At 38.6% G+C, this 24,543-nt stretch overlaps 4 protein-coding genes across 6 annotated transcripts in view; 1 reads left to right on the plus strand and 3 right to left on the minus strand.

The window, feature by feature from the left end:
* The window catches only part of eml5 (EMAP like 5), a 54,949-nt gene extending 45,819 nt beyond the window's left edge, over positions 1-9,130 (minus strand). For both annotated transcript variants that reach the window (XM_084915055.1, XM_084915054.1), the window contains exons 1-2: positions 8,593-9,130; positions 542-701 (exon numbers count right to left, since the gene is read on the minus strand). In XM_084915055.1, the coding sequence (XP_084771181.1) occupies positions 542-701; positions 8,593-8,789 (357 nt within the window). In that variant the 5' untranslated portion in view covers positions 8,790-9,130. The remainder of the gene's footprint in view (positions 1-541; positions 702-8,592) is intronic.
* A 563-nt stretch (positions 9,131-9,693) lies between these two features.
* Positions 9,694-15,449, plus strand: ttc8 (tetratricopeptide repeat domain 8). Its single transcript, XM_084914959.1, has 14 exons — positions 9,694-9,911; positions 10,403-10,523; positions 10,626-10,689; positions 10,784-10,943; positions 11,129-11,218; positions 11,307-11,351; positions 11,443-11,528; positions 11,629-11,716; positions 11,813-11,923; positions 13,206-13,345; positions 13,448-13,622; positions 13,753-13,875; positions 14,430-14,513; positions 14,604-15,449. The coding sequence occupies exons 1-14, from the start codon at positions 9,798-9,800 to the stop codon at positions 14,718-14,720; spliced, it is 1,518 nt and encodes a 505-aa protein (XP_084771085.1). The 5' UTR covers positions 9,694-9,797; the 3' UTR covers positions 14,721-15,449.
* A 10-nt stretch (positions 15,450-15,459) lies between these two features.
* Positions 15,460-19,250, minus strand: LOC146366176 (uncharacterized). Its single transcript, XM_084914960.1, has 6 exons — positions 19,055-19,250; positions 18,728-18,844; positions 17,208-17,459; positions 16,961-17,124; positions 16,691-16,827; positions 15,460-15,625 (listed from the first exon to the last, which is right to left on the minus strand). Exons 1-6 carry the CDS (start codon positions 19,170-19,172, stop codon positions 15,460-15,462), a joined length of 954 nt encoding a protein of 317 aa, XP_084771086.1. The 5' UTR covers positions 19,173-19,250.
* An 89-nt stretch (positions 19,251-19,339) lies between these two features.
* On the minus strand, positions 19,340-22,804 carry LOC146366177 (uncharacterized). Of its 2 annotated transcripts, none has more exons than XM_084914962.1 (6): positions 22,412-22,804; positions 21,997-22,098; positions 20,797-21,054; positions 20,530-20,693; positions 19,889-20,025; positions 19,340-19,802 (listed from the first exon to the last, which is right to left on the minus strand). In XM_084914962.1, exons 1-6 carry the CDS (start codon positions 22,485-22,487, stop codon positions 19,631-19,633), a joined length of 909 nt encoding a protein of 302 aa, XP_084771088.1. In that variant the 5' UTR covers positions 22,488-22,804; the 3' UTR covers positions 19,340-19,630. The 2 variants fall into 2 exon arrangements, with proteins under 2 accessions (XP_084771088.1, XP_084771087.1); XM_084914961.1 differs by having other exon boundaries at positions 19,351-19,802; positions 21,997-22,110; positions 22,412-22,798.
* Positions 22,805-24,543: the final 1,739 nt, after the last annotated feature.

Below are 24,543 nucleotides of genomic sequence, written 5' to 3' on the forward strand. Positions count from 1 at the left end.
TTAATAAATAAAAATAATTGGATGAAGAGGCGTGTAAATACAAAACCTGTTCTGTATTGATTTTCACAGTTCACATCAATATGATATCTCAAGGTTGCAGCGTGTAAACGTTAACTGGTGACAAGTCCGAGAAAGATTGAAACGATGACAAAAAAAAGATAAAAAGGAGGTTGCTGGAAAGTTGGTTGTGTCAGAGAATAAAAACTAAATTGTCTGGATGCAAGCCTGTTACGCACGGCAAGTTTATCTCACTTTAACACTGGAAACTGACAAGTTCTGTGATGCAATACGACTGCAGCTCAGTAATCTCAGTTGGAGTAATAGGAAATATGGCATTCACAGCTGCAAAATACTCATACAGTTCTGCAGATCTGCTATCTGGTGACACTTCCAGCTCTCTTTGGCTCCCTAGAAACATGCCCAAATTTTATGGCACTGGACAAAGACTGCACAGATTAAAACTACAGCAGCGCTGTTCGTCTTTTAATGTGACAGATTCTTACTGTCTTTTAAAATTTGCATTATTCTGCAAGAACAGTACCTGTCCCTCGAGGTCAAAGGCCAGGCAAGCAATGCCATGTGTGTGCACATCCTTGAGGATGGACACAGTCTGCACAGTGTAGGAGTCCCACACACAGATGTAAGGCTCCTTGCCCACCTGTCCCGTGGCCACCAACACTCGCTCCGGATGGAGAGCTAAGCTGCGCAGAGAGAAAACGGGCAGAGAAAACACCTGGTTAGCATAGCTATTTTGCGTGATTGCATGTACATGTGTGAGTGTGTAGTTGTGTGTGCAGACAAGGGATTCACCCTCCCAGCAAATGAACACATTAAGTCTCCAATGGAAACAGAGTGGCAGCTTGATGAAGTGACATGGTTCAGTTAACTCAGTCATGCTCAGTGCACACACACACACACACACACACACACACACACACACACACACACACACACACACACACACACACACACTTAGCCTGGCTTCATGTGTGGTATCAAAGTATAAAAAGCAACACTGGCAAATCTGTGAATTTCATCTTTCTCAGCTTTTATTCATAACCTCCCTTGAATTATTTTTTTCCCTTTTCACCTTTTTAAATTCATATGGGGTTTCCTCGCATCACTGGGCATATGTTTGTAACACTGTTACATAATCCCTACCCCCCACCCCCTTCGCTCCACTCGTACCTCCCCCACCTACAAGCTATCCCACTCTACAGCTGAGCAACAGCCTGCTGTATAAAGCTGTCACTCTCTTCTCCCGCTCCACCCATCCTTTCACCAGACCCCAGTCACGTTCCAGGCAGGCCTGAGTGATTTACTGGGCAAGGCTTCCTCTCACCTTGTCCTGGCCTATATAGTTCACGCTGCGATGGAGCTCCCTCCATTATAATCAGACTGCCTGTTTTGCCAACTGCTCTCCAGCATTTGTAATCCTGGCGTGTATTCAGACAGCAGGGCCAGCGAGGCTTCACGAACCGAGCAGCATCAACCTGCTGAGTGAAAGCGGCTCCCAACAAATAGCCCACTTTGACTCTCTAAACTACTTTGTCTCATCTTTCTCCTTCAAAGTTTTCAGTGTGGATCTTTCTGCCTGACTGCTGACACTTTATCTGCATCCGTAATGCGCTGTCATCACAGAGCAGATAAAGCTTGGTGGTGTAACGTCTTTGAAAGCTGAGGTGGGTCTGATGTGACAAGCCTGATCTTTGTCATCCTTCAGCCCTCTCTGCTTTTTCTCTCCCTTTGCCCCGGCTATGCCACCGTCTTCGTTGAACCTCTCTCCAACTTGGCACAATTTCTCATCTTACTTTTTATGAATTATATAATCTGAGCAAAGCAGCTAAAAATAGCATTCAGAGGAAGAGAGAAATACTGAGATGCAGACAGACAGCAGAGAAAACTGCTTTGGCATGACCAGGTACTTTGCGGTAAATCTGTCTGGTGTGTTGACGTAAAACATGATTAATGAAGATGAAAACTTCCAACATCTTTGGAGTCACCAAAAAAAAGGAAGTGCTGATACTTATAACTCCTATCTTGTAGTTAAAATGTGGTAGGTCCCCTTTACAGCGTGAAAATCAAATGCAGTCTTCGAGCCAGCTACAACCAGACTGTTTCCCTTACATTCCTGTCAGCTGAAGAGCTTGTTAAATGCCATCACTAATGACTCTGCCTGCAGTGCATTTCCACGGTTCTCCTGTTTGATATAGGCTACGGCTGTTTGATGCATCTGTCCTCCATCTGCATAATGCTGTAGTACAAAACGAGCTATACGGCAAACAGAGCAGTGATTTAACTCCCTGTTTTTTTATAGATATAGCTGATTTCTGACAGTGAGAATGCAAAAATAGAGCACAGGAACGACACGCTTGGTTTGCAAAATAGATAGGAAACCCCATGAACAGAGCCCATTAAAGTACAGGAGGCCACAATTGATCCTCATTTTAACGTAAGCTCCTGAGACACATGCAGCAGTAGTTTTCTTTGTCTGATTTTCCCTACACTGGATTAAAAAGAAGCAGCGGATTAGGACATTTCAGAAGGTCTATATAGTAGAGGATATTTCCCAGGATACTGCAAAGTGTTTTTAATCCATCAGCTTGCTCCAAAAACTAAAAATAGAAAAGATAAAGTAAGCAGCAGGTATGTAGAGTAGTGCTCTTCTTGATTAGATAGTCTAAAAGACAGCGTAAAGGATGAAGAAAAGGATGATGATTGGGGCAAAGATTCTCTTACAGAAATTTAGTGACGTTACAAAAATAGAACCAAAATTGTCATTTTATTTTTTTCTTAAATGATTAGTTAAGGAACAGAAATTAATTGGTTTAATTATCAAGAAACCACTAATCATTTGTAAATGATATTTTTTTTGAATGTGAGGATTCACAGAAGCAATATATGCATCATATATCAATTAAACAATACTTAAAGTAGTATAATAGTCAAAAAGGCATCACTGACATCTAGGCTGTTTATGGTAAGGGTGAAGTATAATATAAGGGTATCTGAGCATGTGTAGCCGCTTCCACCTCATCAGTGTAAACATTCATAATGCCACTTAAAACAGTCAGTTATATATATTTTTAACCCCAGTGACAACACTGCTGAATCATACCATTGTGCTAAGTAACTGTACGAAACTCTGGAGGATCTTAATTGGGTACAACAGATGAGCTCTTTAGAGAACAAGCTTCCTTTTACAGAGTAGCCCTGGCAGCTACTAACAGTGAGTGCATTTGTGATTGTGCTGGGACTTTTTAAGAGTATCCTGGCTATGTGTTGCACACGCACCCATCTGGATAAAGTCTTTTCCTGGTTTTAAGAAACTTAGATATCCTACCTGGAATACTTCAATAGAATTAGGGACAAAAAATAAATATAAAAATACACTGTAGTGCTTCCTGTGACAACAATTATTGATACTCTGAAACCAAAGAAATATTTTTATTACTAAATGCAGAAACTTTCACCTGCTTCATGACTCAATGGGATGAACTGATAAATGATTCTGTATATATGTGTGAGGGAGACACATATATATATAAAATAAATGCAACACTGGGACAACACAAGGACTGAAAAGACACATGTATTTAAAACCTTGTTATTATTACCACCCCATGATAATAGCTATGTAAATACAAGGTGCTTGCTGTGATAGTGAAAAATATAAAACATAACTGAACACAATTAACACAATTAACCCAAAACCTGGGAAGAATAATAATACTTAGGCATGCAAATACACTCATTGGCAATATGGAAATGCATGTAAAGATATGAAGCAGGCAGTCTTATTGGTAACAGATTAGTCTAGTGTTCCAATAAGGCTTTTTCCTTGTGGATATGGTGGCTGAACATTTCCAGCATGCGATCTAGAAAAAGCAAAATGAACGATTACCATAGAGAATGATATTATACTGAGGCTGGCACCTGCATATAAAATAAGCTAAGATAACGTCTTAGGAAGTAGATCATCACAAACCAGCCATATTAATCAACACTAAGACAATGGAAGATGGAAGCAAAGATGGATATGTAAATCATATCAGCTCTCATAGCTGCTGTCAGCAGTAAAACTATCTGAAAGCACATTCTCACACACTGCTCTAGTGTATCACAGTGATTTGTTTTACATGCACAGCTCTAACTTGTTCAATAGTAGTCAAAATACTGTATTTATTATTATTAAAAATGCTTTTTTTGTTCATATCATTAGTTTGTGGACAGACAGACTCTTCTCTGCAAGCCAGACACGTTGTTATTGTACAAACCCTGCAGCAGTATTAATGGAAACGTATTCACAGCATCTCTCCAAGCTCACCGAAACAAGACCAGCCTCATTCTGGCATCTATAATCCATAATTCTGGCCGTGATCCATCATAGAGGTAACATGATATTCTGAGTAACAGGAGATGGCCTTTTATTTCTGTGTTCATGACACCCTCCTGCTAACTCATTAACTCTCAGGATCAAAACAAGAAAACATGCAGAAAAGATCACAGTGCAGAAACAATAAATGACTTATCAGCCTGTTATTGTCCAGCCAGAGAGTAATTGTTCTTTCTCTCATTGCTCGATTTACATTCAGTTTGAAACATGAGGTCACATGTACATATGTTCAGTATGAATACAGAGCTTGTGTAAGTTACAGGCCTATTTTATTGCTTGCATTTTAAGGCAGCTTCTTGTATTCTGTTTATTGCGTTTGCTGTTCATGTCACAGTGATGATGAAACTCGTGTTCAAGGCTAGACCATCAAATAATGACTACACGGAGAAGGCCGCCATGCCTCTATCTTCCCACGCTTTTGTGAATTTACACCCACAAATGAAATAAAATGTAACAAAAGAGGTATTTTTCTGCCTCAAATTGGCCTTTGGAGTTGACTTTGCAAGCACGACTGGTCTGTAAGAATCTGCGTAGATCTCTCTTATTTCTGGCCAACCCCACTTAAAAATAATTGATTTTAAATTCTTTTATTAAAACCCTTGTGAATTTCCTTTGTAGAGGAGGCTAAAACCTCTTTGGTGGAGGCCAAGGTTTTTAAGTACAGGAAAAACCCTGCAAATACGTGCTTTCCTAACAATCTCTTTAACCCTGCATTGAGTGTGCAGTTAGGTTTGGGTCATGGGTAACTCAACTGGAAAACCACTGTGAAATTCTAGGACAATACCAGCACACGTGCTTTAAAACTAGAAATTTAGCTTGTTTCAGTACCATTGTAGTTTTTGTTTGTTTATTTTTTATTATTTATCTCCCCCCACCCCCCTCCCGGTCAGCTACTGACTGAACACGGCAAATAAAGATCAGCCTCTTTTTTCCCATAAGGCTGATGGAGTGAGTAAGGCTCCTATGAGTTAAAAGTGTAGCCAGCTGTTCCTTTTGCTTTGAAAGTATTCGTGTGAATCGGTCTTTGCGTGGACAGTATGTGCTCTGAGTGTCGGGGTTTAAGCTTTGTAGTATAGACCAGTGGGTCTCAAACTGTGGTTCAGACAACCAGGTGAAAAATATGAGGTGAGACTAAAGTCAAAAAGAGTTTCCACAGACTTTATTTTTCCGTTAATGGAGCTTTCAGCTGCTGCTTTATTTCCCTAAGGTTCGCCACGGTGGATGGATCAGCATATTTGATTTGGCACAGATTTTATGCCGACTGGCTCTTCCTGATGCAACTCTCCTTTTTATCAGGGCTTGGCACCGACACTTGGAGTGTATTAGCTTGCGACCCTGAGGCAGGGTTTGTGACCTCCCAGGGATCTTTCACATGTAAGGTGAATGTGTTAACCATGTTAATGCTTGGTAGGAAAAAACTAAGGGTTTTCTAAAGTGGTGCATTCCAGCAGTAGAGCCAACCTTCCCAGGGTGTTTCCTCTCTTCAGAGTTTGCTTACCAATCCGATCAATCATGCCTCCTACACACATAAGCATGATTGGTCTGTATACAGTTAGCCAAACTTAACTGTATTAAGTTTCCTGATAGAATTCTGTTCATTTTTCTCATGTTTCTGGACATTTGATAAAGAAAAAAAGTATTTATCTGTAACTTAAACCCAGGTTATTAAAGATACTTAGTGAAGAAGAAGAGTGAAGAGTATTTTTAATCATAGTCCTAATGATTTTTCTTGAGTGGGAGCCAAGACTGTTTATATGCAGGAAAAACTCTGTTTCTGCTGAGGTTTAGCAGGAGCCTCAGGCTCTTAGAGTTTCTGACTTGAATAAAAGCCGTTTGGAACAACAGCAGATATGAGGAAAGAATAGCAAAAAACAGTTTTAACAAGGCTACCCACTCTAATGATGCGCCTCACAGTACTCTGCTCTAACTGGAGGTCGTTAACAGTCTCCCAGGTCTATTCTGTTATCACCCAGTAACATGTTTATTTACATTTCTAACAAAGCATTAAAACCGTCTAATAGGCCAACCAAAAGAAGGTTAGACTACTGCATCATTGTCTGCTCAGTCTTTCATTCATGTGTAAACCTGCCTATTAGCTCTTCCATATTACTCGGAGACCAGTTAAAACAGGCTTCAGGGTGAATAAAACCAAGTGGGAGAAATGGGTAAAATCAGTTTAATCTGACAAATGTTCCCATGTGACCCCGTCAAAGTGAGCTGTGAAAAATTTAACCTGTGAAAATACTCAGAGTTATAAATGCCCTAGGTGTATATGGATAGGTTGAAATTTTGCACTTTTTAATTCACATTATTATATTTTAGCATTTTGACACAACATACCTTCATGAATCCATTTTTCTCTGGATAAAACTTCTTGTATAATCTTTCAATGTCTGATTCCTGCTGTGCCAAAAATGTATTTGTAATACAGTAATTTTAAACAGTTGAGAAATATTAAATTAGAGATTCTATTTAAAATCATGAAATTAAAACCATGATGAAGTAGAGTGGGTGAGCACATGTATACAACATGTATACAAAGCTACTACAGGATTTTATTTAACTTCATATTATTTTTTTTTTACCTTGATATGAGCAGCACGCCCAGTCTTGATAATAATAATGCCATTAAATTTTTCCATGGTGCCATGGTGGGTTTGATGGCGCCATTGTACAAAAAAATCAGGTGATGATGAGTGGGTCAGGTGAGAGGCATTCATTGACTTTTTACAGGATTACCCAAAACGAGTGCTGCAATGACCCTGTGAAGTACAAATTAATGTAAAAATTGCTTACGAATCTACAACAACAGTGCATCAAGAAAATGAAGAGAAGCAGTGTTTGAATTTTAAGTCCCTCTAAAGAAGCCACTTCTCTTCCACATGAGTTTGTGCAACGTGATAATTCAGATCTGAATGTGGCGAGCACTGCTCCTGGTTGTGCTGCAGAAGTCATATTCAAAGGCAGTATTTAAAAGAGCTTCATAAGCACTCCTTCGAGGCCTTTAAAATGGCTATTACTTGGCATTTAATAAAAGACAGCTTAAGGGACCTATTTAGCTTGCACTGTAAGTACATAGCGCTGGTTCAAACCACCTGGCTGCACAAAAAGCACATGGCCACGCTATGAGAGGTTTCTGCATTTCACACTGAAATACTCTGATCAAATTTGCAGATTTTACACCAATTTACCACTTTTGTACTTTCAACAGTTTTGCAGATCATATATCAGATTATTGTTTAGTCTGTGACTCCTCCTGCTCACCATTTGAACTCAGGCACTTTACTCACAGGGCAGCGGAGGGTTAGTATCTCTACTGTCCGATTAATAATGGAGCAGGAGTCCAGCTGACGACCGACACAGTATAAAGCTAGTCATCTCCAGGCCAACCCACACACAGACGCACATATGTCAACACAAGCACTAAACCACTGGTCACAGGTCATTGTTGTGCAGCATGCTGAGAAAGATGAGTGAATGAATGATAACTTTTTATTAAAAAAAAGGTTTCAACATTTTCCCTGAGATGCAGAGGTCGAGCTACTAAATCCCTTATTACCTCAATTTTCCAATTCAAGGATTCCTTCAAGGACAGCTTTGTTCAAGTGCATTTTTCAGATACTGCACATTAGTATTGGACTGCACAGAGGTAAATATGCCCACTTTACTGTCTACACTGTCAACCTTTCTTTTAAAAATGACTAAATGTTGAGCATCAATGTCAAATATTTTACATTAAACCACATTTTATATTAAAGCAGCAACCCATTCGTCCTTTTTGTACAAATGGTTTGCTGCTTTTCCCAGGATGACATTGTTTAAAAGTAGATTGTCAGTGACAAATAATTTTAAAGCATAAACATGAACTCAACAAAATAATTTTTAAAATATTAGTTTCTGTTTAGTAATTAATGTTAGTGTAGTGGTTCTTTCCAACATGGGAGCAAGTGCAGTCTTCAAAGGACCCCTTGCTTTGCTGGAGTGCCCTTGAGCAAAATATTGAACCCACAGCAAACTAGGGATGCTGCTAAGTAGGGGTGCACTCCCCGTGGAGCTGAAAAATATCGCATTACATTGCACAAGGTGACACCAGCTCCAATCATGACAACTCTACACTTTCAGTACACATTTCAAGTCTGGTGCTGTCCACGGTGCTGAAATGCATTTATATGTTTATATAAACATGTCATTACTACCTGATTATGTCATCGTTGTGCCCCAGGTAAAATTTCTGCTTGTGTTCCCGGGTGTTATACACAACTCCCACACCGGCGACGAAATAGACAATTTCCTTGGCGGCGGTGTAGTACAGGTTGTTGCGGCACTGATGTCCCCGGTATCCGTACACCCACTCCAGTCTCAGGTGGCAGTTGGGAGCAGTCCTGTCAGCCATGTCCGCACTTCCGTGTGTGTCTCTCTGTCGCTATCACGCAGGCTTTCTGATATAGTGTCATTCACCAAAAATGATTTATTTGAAGCCCGCGTGTCCCATTAGGCTAGTTCCATTGGAAACAACCAGAGTCAAGAGCAAGCGTTGAAATCGGGCATCTTTGCGGGTTATGTGAATTAAAAGACTCGCTGCCTGGTAAAATGAAAGCCCTCTGCCTCTGTTTAAGAAACTGATTTCTACGCTTGTGTTTTCATTCAGTCTACTTGTACTTCAGCCCCGGGCTCGCGATCCTCTTCGAGTTGGGTCAAAGCTCCTGTCAAATCCTACAAAGATGGAGCTGTACTGTTATTCCACAAGCACCGCCTACAAAGAAGACGGAGGAGTCCGTTACCCAATCAGATGCTTTGACTTACTCAGGAGGAAAAAGCAGGAGAGGACAACTCCGTCATGACCAAGAAGCAAGCAGTCCGGGTGCTAGACCCTATTTCTGAATATTTTTATTTAATGTCAGCATTTATGCTTTTAATGTGTTCTTTTCAACCATATAATTAAAAAAATACCAAAAGCAGGTAATTGAAATTTTAATTGTTTAAAAATTATGTATTACTTAGTCCATTCAAGTATTCAAAGTGTTTATTTAAGTGTGGCGTGTTTCATGACTTATATAAAGAGTTATGAGTAAGAAAGTTCTTTACTCACCTAAATTAACTGCTTCCACAGATTTATATTTTTATTTTTATTTATTTTATTTGATCTATATTTCTTGTAAATCAAATTTGAATTAATGCATTAATTTTAAAAAGAACAGTGATGTCCCATGAATTTAATTTAATTTAACTTTCTTTTATTTTATTCAGTTCTTTTGAGGAAATTGCGGCAGTGAAGGACCGCCCTCCTAGGCTGTTGCCGAGCGACAGAGGAAGCCTCGGTCTCGCCTTCAAGTCAGCTTCTCTTAGCAGCTTGCTAACTGATTTTTAGATCTACGCTATTTCTCCCTGATTAGCAAAAGCAATGGAAGTGACGATGGACCCATTGTTTCTGGCGTGGAGCTATTTCAGGAGGCGGAAACTCCAACAATGTTCTGATATTTGTACGAAAATATTACAAGACAACCCATACGACCAGGTACTGTGGTGAAGTTAGCAGGGTTAGCCTAGCTTGCTAACGATGGGCAGCTGGACAACCTGCTGCATAATCCCGATTAGTCGAGTCTGTGTTGTTTATATCTCACTAACGTAGCATTTCATCATACTTATTCAGTTTATTATAAACTTAGTAGCTGTTGCTATACGCTACTTTTCTTTTCAAGTCTCATTTCTATCGTGTCTTATGTTCGTTCTGCTTCCTTCCCATTTATTCACATTTTTCTTAAATCTCTTTACTCTCTCGCTAACTGTCTGCACTCTATTTTAAGGACTCATCTTTGCTAATCTCAGAGGTAACCATGACTGCACATGTCTCTGTTTTCCATCTCATTTTGTTCTTTTTTATGGATAATTTGTGTTGTAGCTCCAGACTGTTTTATGCCTTCTTCTACATAAATGTGGAATAAATGTGAAATATTTTACATGACTAAAACTTGCTTGTGTGTGTGTGTGTGCGTGCATGCGTCATAGGCTGCATGGAGCTTGAAAACCCGTGCTCTTACAGAGATGGTTTACATAGATGAAATCGAGGTTGACCAGGAGGGGATTGCTGAGATGATGCTGGATGAAAGCTCTATTGCTCAAGTTGCACGTAAGTTTAAGCATTTGCTCCGAATTCCACAATTCATTAAATTAATAATTTGAACATTTTCTTAATTAGTATTTTTTTTTTATAACACTTGACCTCTGCAAGGACCTGGAACATCACTAAGACTTCCTGGAACATGTCATGGTGGAGGTCCCACACCAGCTGTCAGGTAGGTTTTTCAAGACAACGAAAACAAAAAACCAAACTGATGAAGCTTTCGTCATTAATTTCTAATCAGATATATTTTATTTCCTGAAATCTAGGCCCATGACACAATCAGGACGCCCTATAACAGGATTTGTGAGACCCAGCACACAGTCCGGGCGCCCTGGGACAATGGAGCAGGCCATCAAAACCCCACGTACTGCAAGCACAGCTCGTCCTGTCACCGCTTCTTCTGGTAGATTCATTCGTCTGGGGACAGTGAGTATTCCTACTAAAGGCCATGTTTGACACATGCCTGTTTCTATTGCATTTTCTCAAGTTAATTTATGAAGCAGACAATATATTAATGTAAGACTGATAGCAACAGTCATTTTATTATTTATTATGTTACACTGAAAGCCTGAAATTCTTAGCATTACCTATTTCTTTTATTGTTTTTCTAGGCTTCAATGCTAACAAATCCCGAAGGACCATTTATAAACTTGTCTAGACTAAATCTGGCCAAGTATTCCCAAAAACCCAATTTATCCAGGGTAAGACTCAAACTGTGACTTCCAGACGTTTATCAGTTGTTTTCTATTGTGTTTTTCCTGCATGTGAAGCAATCTTCTTTCTCCACAGACATTATTTGAGTACATCTTCCATCATGAAAATGATGTGAAAAATGTAAGCGATACACAAATCTGCAGTGTAAAGAAAACTACCACACATTCGATGACAGGACTGTATGTAAAGAAATATTATATTCCTTGTACAGGCTTTGGATTTAGCTGCTCAAGCTACTGAACATGCACAGTTCAAAGACTGGTGGTGGAAAGTTCAGCTGGGAAAATGCTACTACAGGCAAGTAACACACCATCCTTCATATTATTCAACTGCAATGTTTGATTAAATTAACATTTATGTATATGAAATTATGTAATGTCTGTTTCTCCCCTCTTAGGCTTGGTTTATATAGAGAAGCAGAAAAACAGTTTCGATCAGCTCTCAACCACCAAGAGATGGTAGATACGTATCTCTATCTCGCAAAGGTAGTGATTATTGCCAAGGGTTTGTACATTTTAAGGTTCTCTCTCTAAAGCAATGTTTTTCTTGAAATCACTATCCTTGTTTTCATTTTCCTTTAGGTTTATCAGCGTATGGATCAGCCAATAACGGCTCTCAGTCTTTTCAAGCAAGGCCTGGACCACTTCCCTGGAGAGGTTACCCTTCTAACAGGAATAGCTCGTATCCATGAGGTACAGTATGCCATCATCATCTCGAATATAGTCAGTTTTTTATTTAATTGCATTGTCGAATATCACATAACCACTCCTTATCGGGCACTTTAACACAATTCAGACAAGTTCTAGCTGCCTTTGGTTCACTTCAAAAGCTCTTTTCCAGTAGGCAGAGTGTCTCTTAGAAGTGTTTTTGGGTTTCAGAGTGGCTCTTTAGCTTGTTTGGCACTCTCAGCTGGATCCAAAAGATGTAGTTTCTTCACAGTTATTTTCCTTTTAGATGGTTTTGTGTGGTTTTCCTTTCAGAAGAAATTGTTCAGTTTTACATCATCACAAATTTTATTCTCCTCAGTCAGGGAAGCTGATGTGTTCTGGTATATTAAAATTAAATTGAATTTGTTGTTTTTTGTGCCGTTAAGTCAAGTGGAATGTTTTTATGATGTATCCCAAAGTGCTTAACAGCTAAAAGAATAAATGTCATAAAATAATAAGACAATAAAACTGCTTAAATAAAGAAAACAAAATGAAAAAACAAAGCACAATTCAAAGTAATCAGAACTTAGTCTGGTGTAATAACCAAAGACCGTTTTCAAAAATGTCTAATGCCCCTGATGTAAATAGGCAGTTTGTTCCACAATGTAGGAGAAAGTACATTTAAGTTTCTGATTTCCTCTTTGTTTTAATCTGGACCACAGGGCAGTCAAAAGCCTCTGCTCAGCAGACCTGCTCAATGAGAGAGCTAAGGAGGTGCCAACCCCTGCAATCACTTAAAATCAAAGAAAAAAAAAATTAAAACTTACTGACAACCAATAAAGGAAGCTAATATGAGTGATGTGTGGTCTTGCTTACACTTGCCAGTTAAGAGCCGGCCAGCTTTAGTTGGCCAAGCAGTGACAGGCTGACACCTGAAAGCAGACTGTTAATGGTCAAGTCTGGATTAAATTAAGGAATGAGTAACATTTTCAAAGTCACCGAAGTGGAGAAATGGCTTCACCTTTGCAAGCAGTCATAGTTAAAGGAAGCCAGCTTTAACAACAGCTTCACTCCCAGCTTCTTTGCAATATTAACCTTAGTACTTAAATTGCTGAGGTTAAAGCCAAAAGGGCTTTCAGTTACAGTAATAGTGTTTGGTTGACACAAAATCTTAACGACTTGCCTCCAAGCTATTTGGGAACCACTGGACTAATGTAAACATTCCACCATAACTGCATGGAGTATAACCTTAACAGCTGCATGAATCATTAAAGATATCCATCCATCCGTCCATTCATTAATTGTCTCTAAAATCGTATTTTGACAGGAGATGAACAACATTTCATCAGCGACAGAGTACTATAAAGACGTCCTGAAGCAGGACAACACTCACGTGGAGGCCATAGCCTGCATAGGCAGCAATCACTTCTATACAGATCAGCCTGAGATTGCTCTGCGCTTCTATAGGTCAGACAAACTTTCTGTACAATTTGTATAATGTATTGTTACAATTTATCTGATGAGATTTTATTTACCATCTGTGATTTAATATGTTTCACCCATTGCTAGACGGCTGCTCCAGATGGGAGTGTATAATTGCCAACTGTACAACAACCTGGGCCTGTGCTGTTTCTACGCCCAGCAGTACGATATGACTCTGTCCTCGTTTGAGAGGGCTCTGGCCCTGGTGGCCAATGATGAAGAGCAGGCTGATGTCTGGTACAACATAGGACACGTGGCTGTTGTGAGTTAACAGAAAATAACTTAATATGTTTCACTTCCATATATGGTTCACAGTTAACATAATTTGACACTTAGTTAATTGAAATGACAACCTTACATCGTATAATTTAGAGTATGCTCTGTGTTTACAGGGAATAGGGGACTTGACGCTGGCCTATCAGTGCTTTAAACTGACTTTGGCATTTAATAATGACCATGCTGAAGCTTATAACAACCTGGCTGTGCTGGAGCTGCGAAAAGGTCACATTGAACAGGTAAAGACATAGTTTTGAATCATTGTCTTTGTTAAGCTGCTAAAATATGAGTAATGAAATCATAATGGTGATCCTTCCGACCTCTAATGTGACATAACACAGCCCATTATAAGAAAATCACTAAAATGTAGTTATTAGCGTCATATAAACTGTAATCCAGCTCATATTATCAAAAGATATCTCTCAAATTATACTTGCGTAATATAAATCCAATATTCAGTAAACCCCTCTTACTCCAACAAAGAGCTAGGCAATAAAGCAATTTAGCAATAATAGCTTGATATGAGACAAAGCGTCATGAGATATATGGGATTTTATTTTTCCAGTAGCAGAAGGAGCATGAGCAATCCACCTGCTTAACACTTCTGCTGCCAACATGAATTAAAAGGTTAAATTTTCAGGGTTTTCCAGCTTTTTTCAGAGTGATAATGATGATGGCAAAGTGATGTAAGGATTGCTCCAATTAAAGAAAATAAAAATTTAAATCTATAAACACTGCATTTTCATATACATTTTCATGTCAGGTGTTAATTGTTTCCCTGCCTTTAATCCAGTCTAAAGCCTTCCTTCAGACTGCTGCATCACTGGCCCCCCATATGTACGAGCCACACTTCAATCTCTCCATTCTCTCTGAAAAGGTAATTTATCGCTATCAAGGTCCAACCAAATCATGCAGTGCGATTAAAAGTGACAAAGTGTGATCTTTACATCTTCTTGTCTGTGTCCAGCTTGGGGACCTTCAGAGCAGCTATAGTGCAGCCCAAAAATCTGAGGACGCTTTCCCAGAACATGTCGACACTCAGCAGCTTCTCAAGCAACTTCGACAGCACTTTGCATTGCTGTGAGGGACCACAGCACTGCAAACGACCGGGGTTTTTTTAACCCAGTCTTTAAAAAGGTCATAATTTGGTAGGTTAGTCTTGGAAATGGACAAAGTGGGATTACTTTTAGCTTGTGTTTATTTATTAACTGCCAGTTTATTAGGTAAATCTACAATTGAAGCTCTTTAGCAAAATGAGTGGTGACCCTTTGAAGTGTTAATTGTTAACTGTAATTCTACACTTCAGTGTTGAAAAGTGATGTGATTGTCCTTATTTGATTCCAGCTTGAGCTGTTGTAGACTTATTGTTGTGTACAGAATAAGCTCATTGGTTGTTTCTTTGATTTTTTCACTGTTCTCTGTGAAACTCTATTTCAGTAGAGTTTCAAAAGGCTGTAGTTGATGAAATGCTAGGTCTAAAATGTCTAGGTCAAGTGTTTCAGTTATAGCCCATTAAATGGTAAATGTTTGGGCTATAACTAACATGACCTTTAGAGGGCATGTAAAGGTTTTCCTGAAACACTGGCATGTTAGTGTACAAATCTGTACAGTGGTAAAATATGTGTACATAGTAAAGGTGAAGGTTTTATTTGTAACAGTTACAGAATTGACATACATTTTGTAGATGCCTTTATAACTCAGATGTATTTTTCTTATTTTAATCTTCTTGGACATTTTGTAGTCTCTTGCAAAAGACATGACAATAAAGAAAAAAAAAGTTCAGAAGACACGTCCATGCCTTAAAGCCAGACTTGACTCTCTGTTTAAACATTTAAGCTAGAGCTAAAAGGTCTTGGTGTCCTCTCACAAATCCATTTCAGGTTCCAGCTGCATGGAGCATCGTTCCATGAATGAAAAGGGTTTTCTCTGGGATACATAGCAGCACAGTCTTCATTGTTTTGGTTGTTAGGCTCTCCAATATCCCAGTACCTGAAACAAGAGATGGGTAACTTTGCTTAGTTTTTTTATGTGTGCTCTGACAGAGATATATGGGAAATTACCATATACTTAAATTAATAAACTGACATATACTTAAATTACGTTATCACAAGTGGATAATGGTTGCAGGGCATTCAGAAAGAATTTATAGTGCTTGTCTTGTTCCACATTTTGTCACATTACATTACTTTATTCCAAACTGGATTTGATTCATTTTTCACTTCAAAGTTTTACACAACAGCCTATAATTACAAAGTCAGAAAGATTTGCTTGAAATTCTTGCAAACGCATTAAAAGCAAAAAACAAAAATACAACATGTACATAAGTATTCAGAGCCCTTGCTCAGTACTCAATACTTTGTTGAAGCACCTTTTGCCACCTTTAGGGTTGTTGTCCTGTTGGAAGATGGACCTTCACCCCAGTCCCAGGTCCATAGTGCTCTGGAGCAAGTTATCATCAACTCGACCATGAGTAGTCTTGAGTAGTTCCTGCTGCTGAAAAACATCCCCACAGCATGATGCTGCTACCACCATGCTTCACTGTAGGAATAGAATTAGCTAGGTGCTGATCCTTGGCATTCAGCCCAAAGAGTTCAATTTTTGTTTCATCAGTCCAGAGCATTTTGCACATGACCTGAACAACTTTGAGAGTTGTTCTATTAGAGTGACCATCGAGTTCTCGCTGACTAAGGCACTTACACCCTGATTGCTCAGACTGGCTGGGCGTCCAGCTCCAGGAAGATTCCCGGTGATTCCAAACTTCTTACATCTACTGATGATGGAGCCATTATCGGGACTTTCAGGGGTGCAGAAATGTTTCTGTACCCTTTCCCAGATCTGTGCATTGATACAATCCTTACCACAATGAACTCCAATCAAAAACTAATAGAAACCACTGACAAGTGATCAGTGGAAACACGATGCATCTAAGCTCAGTTTTGAGTGCTATGGCAAAGGCTGTGAGTACTTATGTAAATGTTGATTTGAAAAAAAAAATAGCAAGCAAACTTCTTTCACTTTGTCATTATGGATTAAGATTTTTAGGAGAATTTATACATCTCTTCCACCCTTGTCCCATCCAACCATGTCCAACTTCCTTCCACATCTGCATCTCTCAGTCCAATCCAGAATCCACTGTGGGCAAGCGATCTCGAGGGGTCTCGAGACATTTTTACAATTTCAGCAAGGGCCATCTGACAATATAGGAAATACACATGTACATGAAAACACACACAAACATTCATATATGCTAGTGCTGTTCATGAGAAGTGGAACTTGTAATTTTGTCAGTAAGTTTCATTGTGTTGTTTAAATGTTGAGTCTTACATGTTCCTCTCTGCTGTTGATCACCAATAAGTCGCTTCCTTGCCTCTTGCAGAAATGTCTGGCATCCATCCATGATCTCCGTGAGAGTTCCTCAGATAAAGCGAAGAAGTAACACATGGAGTTAATGACAGTCCAGCCTGGCAAACACTGTCTGCAGCCCTCTTCTGTTGACAAAAACAAAAAAAAGGAATGACATGACAATTATAGTGCATTTATTAACATGATAAATAAAGAAAAAGCCTCTCACTGAGCATTGGCATGTGGGATTCCAACATCGCTATTTCCGTTTCAGTTCTGTCTATTAGTTTTTCGGTATCTTTTTTCCTTCTGTTCAGATGGTCAAGCTCCCACTTGGTAATTTGCTGCGACTTGATCTCTTTCGCCACCTCCTGTTTGGCTTCAGTCTTGCTTTGGAGTGCAGTGTTGTAAGTAGCCTGCAATTTGGCAATCTCAGTGCTGATGTCTGTTACTAAATGGTTCCCATAAGTAAGTCTGTAGTCTGAAAGTAGAGAAAAGGAAGACTTTAAAAACAGTACAATTTTTACAGTGTTGGTACAGCAGAAGAAAGAACTCTAACGGAAATAACAAAAGAACAGTAGCAGACAAACCTCACTTAAAAATATTTATTTATTATCTAGAACACAGGTAGTTTTTAGGTCACAGCTAAGACTGTTTACACATTTTCCTTTTTTTTAATTGTCCCATAATTAAATAACATAGTGAATAGCTCTTTAGTATAGTTGTTAATACATTTGCCTAACAACTAAAAGATCCCCAGTTCAGGATTGGAAACAAAAATCCTGGTTAAATATGCCACATTTGCTGATCCACCTGCTCTGGTGACCCTTTCTAAATAAAGAAGTAACAGGTATTTACAACTGAGTTATCAGCTTGTTGGTCCTCTTATATGGATAAATTATGTAACAGAAATACTGCAATTAAATTAAAACTCAAATTAGTCTGGCATTTGGCATGAGTGATCTGTAGTAATCTAATATTAGCCAATAAAGTGGGCAAAACCTGATATAATAGTCACTGGTGCAAAAGCATATGCACCATTTTTATAAATTAACATATTTATTAATCAAATAATCAAGCACACCTCATATTTTGTAGCTTAAATCATGTATAGAAAGTTTTCTGTGTTTGCAACCAGGTGAAAAAAATGCGTCAACTAATATGTTTTTCTAAGGGGATACAAACTCTGAATTTCCCTGATGCTACTTTAGTGACCGTAATTTAAGGTACATTTGTAATGTTAGTAATTAAACCTGCATTTTCTGTTTTGTTCTTTTTTGATCACTTGGGGGCAGCAGGAACAAACGTTTTAGAAAGCTGACACAAAACAACCTTATACAGTTTATGAAAAAAAGACTGGGATTTATTATTTTGGTTTCCATGAATTTGAGGGGATAATATCCGGTTTCATAGATGCTAACGTTTCTTCCGTATTCACCTGCTAACTTTAGCTACTCTTTAGTGGCAGGCAGGTAGTGAAACAGTATTTATTGGAGACTTTTCAGTAAAATTAGCTGCCTATTGAGGACACAAACACAGGTGAATAAGCAGTGAAGCTACAGGGTGGAAAACCAAACCAGGGAGTTAAAACTAGATAAAAAGAGTCAGGTGAGAATAAATCAAATCCCTTTTTGTTGACCTCGATTTTCCCACAAGAGATGATTATTTTCCCTCCTGTTGAACCTTTTTTTTTAAGATTTAAAAATTTTCTCAATATAACAAAAACTGCAGCTTGCAGTAATCACTTACAGTAGACTCCCAGGCCAATATCAACTGCCAGCAGAAAGGCAGCGAGCACTGCCAGGCTCACTGCAAGCGCTTTGTAACGATTTACACAGGATCCAGGCCCCATCGTGGACAGGGACACTACACAGATAAGTAGTGGATAAATATCAGAGCCATGCACAATACAGCAACATCAAAATAACACCCAAGAGGTGGGAGAAAATGTGGATGTTATAAAAAGTTATAAAAAGTGCTGTGAAGGTTTCACTTTCTTAGAGCAAAGCTAGTTTCTGCCAGAGAAGAAACATTAAACATATTTCCTTAATCATCATTCATCTTCTTGTCATTTACCTTGTTGCCTCTCCTGGTTCAAGTTGAAACTGTGGTCATCTTCACTAATGTCCTCAGGATAAGTCAGTTTGTTATAAGTACTCTCAAAAAAGCCAGCATTATTTCCGTTGTCCTCCATTTTAATCGACGAGATGAGAAGGGTGCAGCAAGATCACCCGAGAAAGAGAGAGTATTTGTTAGGACATTGCCCTGCGGGTGTTTGGGCATGTGTGTGTGTGTGTAACAATGCAAACAGAAAATCAAGTTCACTTGTTAACCATTTACAGGAGGTAAAGGAACAGCAGAGTTTTCAGATCATCTAAACAAGATTAGGATCAGAAATATTCTTTAAGGATGAATTTTTATTTTATCAAGTTAAGCATTAAACATCTTAAAATCATTACAGATCAGATACTGCAGACATTTTTCCCCCATATACAACTGAATATGCTGAGTGTTGTCAAAATACTTTAAAAACAAAAAACAGAAAACGTGTCACTTACAGTAGTGTATAACACGATTTTTCACATGTCAAGTTACAGCTAATTTATTTGAGAGATTTTATGACATTATTGCTATTATTATTTTGAAACATCATCATTGAGATCCTCTTGTGGTTTGCTTTGGCTCCATCTCGCAGATCCAGTTCAGCTGTTTGCTGCTACATTCTACATTGTACCACGTCTTCACATTATCGGTAAAGAAAAGAAAAGCAGCACAGTTCTTCTTCTCCTCACCAGAGCTGTCGGGCTGCCCACTTCTCCAGTACCTTGAGTAAAGCACAATCGCTTAGAGAGGAACATGTTTTCAGTACATTTGTCAGTAATGAATCATAGCGCTTCACGAGTCGCTTACATTGAATCCACCTCGGTCACATTGTTAACCCAGACCCAGGTTCCCTCTGTCACCACATCAGTGAGGCCGATCCAGTATCCATTCTGCCACCATACGCCAGAGCTGCTCACTTTTTGAAAGTTGTCGGTTATGAGGAGCTATGAGAAAGCAGACATTCAATTTGATTTTTAAATGATGACAAATAAGTATGGTGTGATCAAACAGAATTTAAAAGCCCTTTCGTTTTGGCATAGCTGAGCAATGCTATCATGAATATAAAACATTTGCTCCCTGTGGTTAGCCTTTATCAAGATGTCACATATGTGCTCTAAGACGTTAGACGAGTACTATTTTTCTTACTTTGCCAGTTTAAAGTAAGTTCAGTCTAATTAAATCACACCCACATAGACCCACACACGAGCAGAGATGTAGCAGTGGTAAAGTTTTTGAGTGTAAAGCTCTTAATAGCGTACAAGTTAATGAGTAATTGCTAAACTTAAACGTATATTATTGTGGCTTTACTTTTTGAAATGAATCTTAATCATTAACAAAAGATAACTTTCTCACACATGGTGGGCTCGAATTTCTTGGCATTTTAAAACCAGACACAGAGGCCTACAAAATAAACTATGTAAACAGAAGAGACTTTGTTTCTGACCAACCTGCTCCTCCAAGTTATTGATGACAAGCAAGTCACCGCCCTGATTAATGCAGTATTGTCTGCTCTCCGTCCAGTTCTTTCTGGAGTTTATTTCATGGTGAGAAAAATAATAACAGGATGTTTTAAGAAGGCGCCATCCTGTTGGGCATCTGCCGCAGGTTTCCTCTGTTCCACGAGAGATCGAACAACCATTTACTATTTTATAGTAAACCGTGCAGATTCACAGCATGCTGCATGTTCACAAAGACTGGTTGGAGGCTGAACTTACCTAAGAGAGTTTTATTTGTCTGGAGATTTGATTTCGCTGCATTTAGTGTCTCAATTTGTCGCTGAAGCAAATCATTTTCGACCTTCAACTGCTTCACCTGGAGCTTTAGCTGCACGTGGTTGGTGCGCTCTTTCACCAGTTTTGCCTGGGCCTCCAGCCTCTCTTTGATGATACCACTGTGGTTGCGGAGATGGTTCATTTCAATAAACAAGGGTGAAACAGATGAATCTGAAACCTGAAAGTCTTTGGCTTTGACACCTGAAAGATAAGAAACGAGAAAGGAAAAGATGGTCGATATAAAAGATTGCTCTAATCACAGTGATGTCAGCCATTGGTTTGTGGTCTTCAGTTTTCCAGATGCCATGTTGGCTCCACATAGTAGATTTGTTAGCGTATTGCATCTATAGACAGTATGAGTGCTTGTCACAGATATAGATACCAGCTAATATACGAATAACTGTACAAAGAACTACATTCACCGAAAGGTCCAGTGACTGGAATTGAGCTCAGGTTGTTGACTATGGCTGAGTGAAAAACCTTGCCAGCAGATTGCTTTGATTACCTCTAATTTGTATGAAAGACACTATTGTACGCACAAACAGTAACCATTTACTCTTCTAGGTGCAGTGTGCCAAAACGCAGAAACAGACGACATTTGCTTTCAAAGTAAAAGTTGTGCTGCAACTAACACATTTCTCCAGGCAGAAGTTTTGATTTGAAGGCAAACGATTTTCATTTGGTTGCATTTTTCACAGTTTAATACTGCTCGGTAAGTAGTTAGTGAGGGTTAGCAGACAAGTTAGCATCTTCCATGCATACTACTAGCAAAACTTGCAACCATCTAGCGATCAAAGCAACTGCAAAGCAACACATACCTGTTTCATGATAGTAAAAATGGCATATACCAACATAAACCGCAAATGCTGTGCTTGTAATGTGTCCAAAATGAAACATTACAAATACAGTATTATTCTTGAGTGTGGCCCTGTGTCATTTGGCACACTGAAAACATTAAGAAACCCTGGTCTAGAAATAAACTCTAATCAATCAGATATTCATATATGTAAAAGTCAATTATATGAATTTCTGCAGTTTCATACCATCGTTCGTACTTGGTTCTACTACTTTGTGCGATTAATATCATACAGAACAAGGATTATACTTCAGATTAAGGAGTTTCTTGTTGACTCTCATACTTACAGTAGATCCCAATGACAACAGCAGCTATCAGCAGAACAGCATTCAGCAGGCTCAGACTCAGTATAACCAGTCGGTGGTGTGGAAACGCAGGTCTGCTTCCATCTGCAAACAGACCTTGAAAATGTTCCTCTCAGTTAAAAATCCTAATAAAATATTTTGTCTTCAGTAAATCAAATAAATCAAATAAATTTATAATGGGGGCTTTCCTAATAGGTGACAGAGCAGTCTGCTATGTGGTTTAGTTTTAAACAATGTAACACACTTACTACAAATGTTTTACATGTATCTGAAACGAAAAACGAGTAAACGAGTGAAAGTTCCACGAGGTCAGATTTCACAAGGAGGGAGTAAAGCAGTGGTATGAAAAAAAGCAGAAAAGAAACTGCTCTGAATTTGATTGTAAAGTGAGCTGTACCTTGTCGAAATCTTTGACGGTGAGAGACTGAATGCCCATCTGTGCTGAAATCTTGAGAAATCTTTTCAAATGTCATCTTCTCCTCAGGCACTGACGGTAATTGTGAGTTCTTGACTGGTGCAGGTAGCGCTTATTGATCTGTTTGTCTCTCCTGGTTGTACCAGCGATAAGGTGTGTGTGTCTATGTGTGTGTGCGTTTGAACCCTCGTCCTTTTACAAGAATGAGATAATATCGCTCTAACGTTTGAAAAACATTAGCATACTGTGTAATAATACTGTGACTGATGCTGCACATGTAAACTTGTTTTCAGACTGCTGGATAATTACATTTTTGTTCAAAATCTTCCTAGATTATTAAATATACAATTAATTAAAATTTTGCTAATATTCTTTTGTTCTTTTGAGGAAGCACATTTATAATATTATATGTCACATTTATGGACAGCAGCTAGTTAGCCTAGCTTATCACAAAAACAGGAAACACCCAGCCTGGCTTTCAGTGACTAAACAAAATCCACTTAATGCTCATTCAGAAATGATTCATTAGCTCAGTCAGTTTCTTACAGTCCCAATAATGCTGTGAGGAACATTTGGGAGGAACATCTGGTTATCAATCAATCCAAAATACTATATGATTCCTACATACTTTCTACAGCTAGAAATCATGACTAAAATATAATGAATGGCTCTGCTGTAATTTCCTTGGGCTTTTTATCTTGCTCTGTAAACCCTCTCATTTTCCTCTAGACAGAGGCTGCTAAGCATTCAGATTATAAAATTGAGAAACAAAGCAATTTGTTTCAAAGTGCAGATTTTATAAAGGACTCATAAATCATTTTAACAATAGACAAACTTTTTAAAACACTGCAGATTTAATTGTAAGCAGATATTTGCCCAGGGCCATTAAGATCAAACCACAGCCAATTAAATCTTAAAACAAAGATGTAACTTTCGGCTGTGGAGCTTCAGAAGTGCCTCAAAGCACAGAAAGTAGAAATAGTCCACTCAACACTGCTAACACGTTGATTACACTTTACACACATAAAGATGTTAACTGCATTAAAATTAAAGTTGGGCAGATAATAAGAGTATGTTTCTTGTGAACCAAACTCTAATTTTAATTTTAATTTTAACTTTCTATTTTCCTGGTGGCTCAGGATGCTTTAACAATAAATAAGGGAAATAGACACTGTAGTGTTCTGTGATGGTAGTAAAGTCTACTTACCAGTGCAACTAATTAACTCAATCATTAATCCAGTCCAGATGAAGTCCATATAATCCCAATAATATTATGACATTTTGCTACACTTTTGTATTTTTGTGAGTTACAAAAGTGAAGAACAGCTTATTATCAGTCATTCCAAGATGTCTTCTACAGCTAGTAATACAAAGTAAAATGTGATGTGTTTGTTAGTATTTTCATCTTAACCTGTATAAAGTAACCTTTCCATCTGTACCAGGGATGGTAAATAATCAGGTCATTAAAACCAAGAATTCCTTTGATACCGCTAATTATACGATTCTTAAAACATTAATAAATCATTTTTAACAAGTGGACTGTTCCAGATACACAGCAGTGTAGACGGTAAACAGATATAACTGCTCATTAGTGTATTTGTCAAAATATATTACTGGAGCTGGGGTATAAAAAACACAGTAAAACATTATGTTAATGTCAAACACTTTAAATTTGTGTATATGACATATCAAAAAACACACTACAGCATTGTCCTGTAGATGAACTGAGTTTAACTGTGTAACACATTATCTGTCAGGGTTGGTTGAAAGAGAACCCAAATGCAGGACTTCTAGATGAAGATGGTGCGTTTATTTACAGTGAAGAGAGCAGAAAGCAGTGCCAACGATCACAGTGTGTGTGTTCTTCGTGCGCCTGTGTTTGTCCTCCTCGGTGTCCTCCACGTTTCCGCCATCCTCCTGGAAACAAGAGACGCAACAGTGAGTACATTCCCATCCACCAGCCGACAAATACGCCTTCACCATTCAAACAGGAGAATAACTGAGAACGCAGTAACACAAGCATGAGCACTAACTGTGTTCCTAGTTTAACAATGCTGCGCCAAATACCGCGCCACTGCTCTCTTATGTAGGGCTTCTTGATTATTCAGGTCGGC

Source organism: Perissodus microlepis, chromosome 19 (assembly GCF_051167445.1).
Source record: "Perissodus microlepis isolate ML-2025 ecotype Zambia chromosome 19, ASM5116744v1, whole genome shotgun sequence".
Taxonomy (NCBI): Eukaryota; Metazoa; Chordata; class Actinopteri; order Cichliformes; family Cichlidae; genus Perissodus; species Perissodus microlepis.

Excerpts from the sequence above, each read along its gene's own strand:
- LOC146366176 (XM_084914960.1), bottom strand. The coding sequence starts at position 19,172 with ATGGAGGACAACGGAAATAATGCTGGCTTTTTTGAGAGTACTTATAAC. Across the intron at positions 17,460-18,727 it reads TATTGGCCTGGGAGTCTACT|ACTACAGACTTACTTATGGG; the intron begins GTAAGTGATTAC and ends CTCTACTTTCAG. Across the intron at positions 17,125-17,207 it reads ATCCCACATGCCAATGCTCA|AAGAGGGCTGCAGACAGTGT; the intron begins GTGAGAGGCTTT and ends TTTTGTCAACAG.
- ttc8 (XM_084914959.1), top strand. The coding sequence starts at position 9,798 with ATGGAAGTGACGATGGACCCATTGTTTCTGGCGTGGAGCTATTTCAGG. Across the intron at positions 9,912-10,402 it reads AAGACAACCCATACGACCAG|GCTGCATGGAGCTTGAAAAC; the intron begins GTACTGTGGTGA and ends CATGCGTCATAG. Across the intron at positions 11,529-11,628 it reads CTGGGAAAATGCTACTACAG|GCTTGGTTTATATAGAGAAG; the intron begins GCAAGTAACACA and ends CTCCCCTCTTAG.
- LOC146366177 (XM_084914961.1), bottom strand. The coding sequence starts at position 22,487 with ATGACATTTGAAAAGATTTCTCAAGATTTCAGCACAGATGGGCATTCA. Across the intron at positions 20,026-20,529 it reads TCAATAACTTGGAGGAGCAG|CTCCTCATAACCGACAACTT; the intron begins GTTGGTCAGAAA and ends GCTTTCTCATAG. Across the intron at positions 19,803-19,888 it reads GTGACCGAGGTGGATTCAAT|GTACTGGAGAAGTGGGCAGC; the intron begins GTAAGCGACTCG and ends GCTTTACTCAAG.